Below are 6,382 nucleotides of genomic sequence, written 5' to 3' on the forward strand. Positions count from 1 at the left end.
GGCTTCCCCATCCTCTAACAAGCATTGCATGCCCTGCAATATGCCTTATAATCCTTATACACCATAGGCCACCACAATCCTACGCGGTTGCTCTGTCAGCAAAATGTCCTCCTACCACACCTCCATGTGCTTCGGCAAGGATGCTAGATCGTTCAAACTCCTACCGAGTCGGCCCCCAAAGATCCAGAGGTAAAGTCGTTTGAATCTCTGTTTACGTTTTAAATTCAATTCACTGTGCCACTCAATGTTCGCCCCCACGCAATTCAAGGTACCAAGTTAACTAATGGTTTTATTCGATTGGGCTTGCACAGGAGGATATGATCAAGCCGACAGTTTATGGAACAATGAATGTTTTGAGGGCGTCCACGAAGGCCCAAACCGTCAAGCACGTGGTGGTCACATCGTCTTCGGCGACGGTTGCCATGAACGAGTCAGAGGAAGATAATCAAGACATTGACGAATCTTGCTGGATAGACACCGGTTTCCTCCGGACTAAAAAGCCAAGCCGTGGATGGGTGAGCTCTTTAACTTAGGTCAATTAGGATTAGATTTATGGAATATTTCAGAATGGAATGAGATTTAGGGAATATTTCGGAATCTGATAGTAAAGAGAAAGGTAAATCGTTTGTTTTTTTAAATTATCAAATTTTGGGATATCTCAGAATATGCAATATGCTTTGGTCGTTTGGATGAGTTGTTGTTTCTAGTTGTTAATTTTTTTGAAGTTTTTTGGTGGATTTTTCCTGTCTAATTTCTATAAAATCTGACAAAATTCATTGAAATCATAAGTTTGATTGGTAACCCCTATACAATAAAAAAATAAAAGTGCTCCAGGGATCTAAGGGTTTTCAGGATGCCAAATAGAATCCATATATACACTCAAAAAACTAATTTAAATAACACAAATCAAAATTTCACCTCAATTTTTTAGCGAAATTCTGACACCCCAAAACTACTTCTAATAATAAAACAACTCCAAATTTGAACATGTTTCTGGTCATTTTAAATTTTAAAGTTTTTTCTTGACATATTTTCTTGATAAATCTATACTGGTTTAAACGGTGCAGGCATACTCGGCCTCCAAAACTCTTGCAGAGAGAGCAGCGCTGCAATACTGAAAGGAACACGATCTGGATGTGTTGACCATCATACCTGTGCTGGTAGTTGGCTCTTCCATCACGCCAACCGTTCCCATCAGCGTCCAATTGACGCTCTCCTTGCTCACTGGCATCCCAGACGACTTGCAGGTTTTGAAAGAGCAACAATTATCAGCGAGCTCCATCTCATTGGTACAAGTGGACAATCTGTGCAAGGCTCACATCTTCTTGATGGAGACCCTCGCTACAGAGGGCCGCTACATTTGTAGTGCCATCAGTATCTCCGTCCCACAGCTGGCACTTTACTTATCCAAACGCTATCCGCAGTACAATGTACCTACCCAGTGAGTATTTCATTATATGATTCCAAATTCAATAAGTATTTAAAGAGGAGTCAAAGAAGTAAGCACACTGTTAAAATTGATAATATAAATCCTAGTGATTACTCTGCCTAATGAAATGCCTGTGTGTCTATCTATACAGATTTGAAGATGTACCACCCATCTCAAAAGTAAACCTGTCATCTAAGAAATTGGTGGAGAGCGGTTTCTCCTTTAAATTTGGGTTGGATGATATCTTCGATGACGTTGTTGAATACCTAAAGATCAAAGGAATGCTTAATCAATAAGATTTTAGTTTTTTTTTTCCGGAAAGTTGTGCCTTTGCTTTCAATGATCCGAATCTAAAATCTTTTTAAAGATAAACATTTCTACCCATGTTTAAGTTTTCTCAAATGACCATCGACACCTAGGTTAAGGTTTATGTTTATGTTTTTCAATTTAAATTTACAATTTTGGTTAAAAATTATATTTCCATTTAAGTTGAACTAGGTGCCAGATCACGATGGCCTCTGAGAGAGGATTTTGGTTTCTAAAATTCCATTCAAATCCTTTCTAAATGAACAATATAATTCTATGTAATATCAAGACTTTAGTCTTAGAAGTTCTTATTTCACCATGAAATTACAAGTAATTTGTTCAAAACATATTTGGATTGTTTTTAAAACACTTGAGCTTTATTTTTTTTTTCAACTGAAAAAATATTTTCAGTCCAATTTTTTATTTCAAGTGAAGAAATCATGCATGGAGCATCTCTCAAACATACATTGTCATAGCCACGATTGGACTATAAAACCTATGGGGCACCAAACCTCCCACATAACCATTGCAGCTCAATCTTAAATTTAGTTGTTAAAAAGTGCAAAAATAATTTTTGAAACATACAAGTCATATTTTCTATTCAAACCTATATCTACATTTCAGTGAATTAATAATTAGTATTTTCAATTACCATTTTCTAAGTAATTAGTATTTTCAATTCAATCTTATTTTTATATTTCTAAATAATCTTTTTGCTTCTTCTTTTTTATATTTCTCAATAAAAATAATTTGGGTTAAATGAAAATTGTTAAGTAAAATTAGCAATTGGACATTAAACATGATTACTTATCAAATAAACATTTAATATAATTGTTTGTCATAATTATTAAAATATGATCTAAAATCTAACCATGTTTTATATTACATTTTAGGATGGAAAATTTTCTTAAATTGTGAAATATTTTTTTCCTTTATTTATGTTTTTTTGTTTCTTATTATTTATTGTGGTTAAAATTAATTTTATAAGTAAATATTTCTTATGTTATTATGATATATGCCCATGGGTTTTGAATTGATGGCAGTGGGTGCATTGTTAAGGCAGTGCTTGTGAAAAGGCCATTTGTTCAAATTTTTTGTGGGTTAATTGACAAATAATAATAATAATAAAATTTGTTATCATATCCATGAGACTATGCGCTATTTTATATCTTGACATGATGTGAATATGGGAAAAAACATAATTTTGAAATGTTCCTCTTTGTCCATTCATGTTGTCTTTGTTCTTTCTTTTATTATTTGTTGTGATTAATATCTACTTGTTTATGCCCCATAGAGGTTGTAGTCATGACAATCAATAATCCACCTACTTAAAGTTTTATGTTAAATGTGCCTATACATTGATAGAAGGATGCATCACACTCTTAACTAGGCTAATTTCTTGTAACGACCCCCTCCCACATTTACCCAATTTCACTGGCCAAGCAACGTAAACATGAGACGAAGAGTTACTATGACATGACCCGACCTCCAAGGTTTAGTTATGGAAGTGGGGTTGACAACTGAAAACTTACAGACATCGCTCAAGGCTTACAAGACACACAAGGGCCAAAGAACCACCCCAAATGACCAAACCCTGAGTTGGATTGCTTTTTCACTAACTTGGCCCCACAACCGCACACATGACAAGGCAAGGGTGCAGTTATAGGCCTCCAATCGCATGCACAAGCTTCCTTCCCTATGGTTGTAGCCCAAAATCTTTAGTTCCGAGGGTGTGGTCCTGAGATCTGACCCACCTTTTTAGGCCAGCCTCCAAACCACTTCCCAAAACTACATATAACTTCTAAGAATGATAAATGACATAATGACAATGTTATTCATACAAAACTTGAATAAGTACTTGACCTAACCAAGCCCAACCATGACTGCCATTTCATCAAACATATGGTGAACATGTAAATTACAAGTCATGAAAGCATATATGATCATAGGAGTCTGAAACTTATCTAAGAATCACCAAGAAGGTCTAATACCCTCTCATAATAGTTACAATAACACTTGTTAGCTGGTGGGCTCCAGTATTGTAGCAATAATGCTACAACTCCTGGAGCTCCCTATCTCTAATTTTATCAACCCGGTAGTTCGTACAAACTTGGAAGCGACGGTGCTGTATGCACAAGTACTAGCTCTTGTCGCAGCTGTCACTTTGTCAGCTGGCACAAGTCCGCTAGGGCTCAAGCCAACTTCTATAGGCTCACAGAAGAAGCTTTATGAATGATGGACGAAAGCTAACTCAAAGGAGACTAATCTATTTGCAGAAAGAAACTGAAAGCCAACAAAGCATGAAAACCCTAGTAAACCCTAATTTGATTAGCTAGACCCTTACAATGCAAAACTGTGAATGAAACCACTACCAATAATGCCATTACTTGCAGTGAACTGAAATACATGCATCTAAGCTAATTGCATCTGAAAAGACATGTTTTCGTATTTTTTCATTAAGTGGTTGGATTTATTGTGATGATGCTTTTGATTAGGGTTTGGTTGTGCAGGAGCGGTTTGAATGGAAGGAAAGCATGGGCAAGGTCAGGATGGCTAGGGGAGGTCCCAGAGGGTCTCTAGCATCAGTCCTCATAAGTCTACCACGTTCGGATGCTCAGCAACCGAGTTTGCAGGCTTCTACAGGAAGTCTGCAGGGGATCCTACAGGAAACTCAGGGATTCTACAGGAAGTCTGTGCAATTCTACAGGATGTTTGACCGTGGAAGTTTTGGGAGATGGTGAAGTGTTGGAGTGGTGTGGGAGGATAGGTGAGATGGAGATGGAACTAGTGATGGCTCAGGAGCAGAGAAGTCAAATGGAGAAAGAGTGCATGCAGCGGGTTGATGGCTGGAAGGATGGGATCAACGAAAGGTTAAGTAAATGGAGCTATGTGAGTAATGGGAGAGCTGGAAGGTAAACGAGCTGAACAGAGGTCAAGGATGTGGCTTTAGGCGTGGTCAAGACGAAGAAGAAGGAAATGGAATGATGTGGAGCAGTGTAAATAAAACAAATTGTCTATGAATGTCACCAAAAACGAGAACTCTTTAACCTATGTTAACTGTGCCATTAAACCTATGAACAACAATGTAAATTGTGAAGAGAAGTTGTGCATGAAGTTGTGATGAAGGAGTATGGTTCAAGACTGAAGTGCATGGAAAGATCTATAATGAAAACGACTGTGTTGCAGCTTGCATGAACGTGAAAAGACTGCGTTTTTTGGTGGTTGGTTCAGACTGCATCCCAATCCCTAACAGAGATGGCAATGAGGTCCTTTCAACCTTTTCTGGAGCTCCTCTGTGTTACAAACCTCCTATCGAATCTAAGCAACTGAAAGCAAAGTAACCATAAGCTAATCCTACTCAATCACATCAAAAACTAAATCAGCAGACCGTAAATTCGAATTGCATGTCAAAGTAAAGAATCAAAGTGCTGGAACGAAAGGAAAATAACATTACAACACCGAGGAGATCTATTGCTCTCAGGTTGGGCCCTAACCTGAGAGCTATAGCTCCCTTAGAAACTCAGAATGAGATCAAAATTTGCCTGCCTTTATTCATAACCAAAAATCTGATGTCATGCCAAAACTGGCTTACAAAAAGAACCAACACCGAGCTGTAGCTGGTACTTCCAAATTACAAGAGTAATGCAAAAGTTCAAAAGCTCCTATCCAAGGCTACGGCCTCAGTATTTATGCAAAATGATAGTCCAACAGGTTTCCTTGATTTGTGGAGCTCGGTTGTCCAACTGAAGGTTAAACTGCTGATCCTGTAGAACAGTTGTAACTGTTGTTCCTGTAGAACAGTTGGCTGCCTCTAAACTCGGTGGGGAGATTGGTTGGAGCTCGGAGCTACGGTGGGAATCACGAGGAAGGTCCCCAAGACTGTGGACATCCTCTCCTAAAAACCAGCAGTGCCACCTTACTGTCTCCTTGTCTCCTTTCTCATGGTCTTTGCTTCCTTTTAATGCCAAAAACCTGAAATCATCATGGATTAGTCACGTAGATAGAATGCCTACCCTTCTTCCTACAAACAACATGAATAAACCAAGAAATGAATGCATAAGCAATAAAAAATGAATGGTTTGAGCAGAGCAAGTAGGCCAAATGAGCCCAAATTGTACCAAAAATTGGGGCTCATCATCACCCCCCAGCTAAACTATTTTCTCATCCTTGAGCAACTTTGCTCTGGCTCCTCGTCTTTGGCCGAGAACTAGAGCCTGGAGCATGCTTTTCCTTTCCTGTTTTTGGCGGCCCTGCCTTTTCTGCCGAGGGTGGCGCTTCTTCCTTTCCTGTTTTTGGCGGCCCTGCCTTTGCTGCCCCTGGTGGTGACGAAGGTGGTGCTTCTTCCCCCTTTCCTATTTCCTTGAGCCGGGCTTCGGAAGGCGATTGGCCTATTTTTCGTGTCCAGGAAGTTATTTTTGGGCTTCCCTTCTCAGGGGTGGCTAATGTTTTAGAGGGGGTTCTTGCACTGGGTGAAGTAGGGACATCCCCTAAAATGGTTTGGCTGTTGGGTGGAGGCTGTGGCTTGCCCGTGGTTATCCTCTTGCTTCTCCTGGCTTCAGATGGTAGAGGGTTCTCCCTCTCTCTCTCTTCTCCTTCGGCTTTGGAGGTGTACTGAGGGCGGCCAGCGCCGCTGCTGCCTCCTTTTCG

The 6,382-nt window shown here is 39.4% G+C and overlaps 1 protein-coding gene across 1 annotated transcript; it reads left to right on the forward strand.

The window, feature by feature from the left end:
• Window positions 1-326: 326 nt before the first annotated feature.
• LOC149232527 (putative anthocyanidin reductase) lies at window positions 327-1,436 on the forward strand. The gene is made up of 2 exons (XM_089376507.1): window positions 327-515; window positions 1,068-1,436. The coding sequence occupies exons 1-2, from the start codon at window positions 345-347 to the stop codon at window positions 1,116-1,118; spliced, it is 222 nt and encodes a 73-aa protein (XP_089232633.1). The 5' UTR covers window positions 327-344; the 3' UTR covers window positions 1,119-1,436.
• The last annotated feature ends 4,946 nt before the right edge of the window (window positions 1,437-6,382 follow it).

This window comes from Pinus tabuliformis, chromosome J (assembly GCF_031772625.1).
Source record: "Pinus tabuliformis cultivar Carrire ecotype Pingquan chromosome J, CPIR1, whole genome shotgun sequence".
NCBI lineage: Eukaryota > Viridiplantae > Streptophyta > Pinopsida > Pinales > Pinaceae > Pinus > Pinus tabuliformis.

Excerpts from the sequence above, each read along its gene's own strand:
- LOC149232527 (XM_089376507.1), top strand. The coding sequence starts at position 345 with ATGAATGTTTTGAGGGCGTCCACGAAGGCCCAAACCGTCAAGCACGTG. Across the intron at positions 516-1,067 it reads AAAAGCCAAGCCGTGGATGG|GCATACTCGGCCTCCAAAAC; the intron begins GTGAGCTCTTTA and ends TAAACGGTGCAG.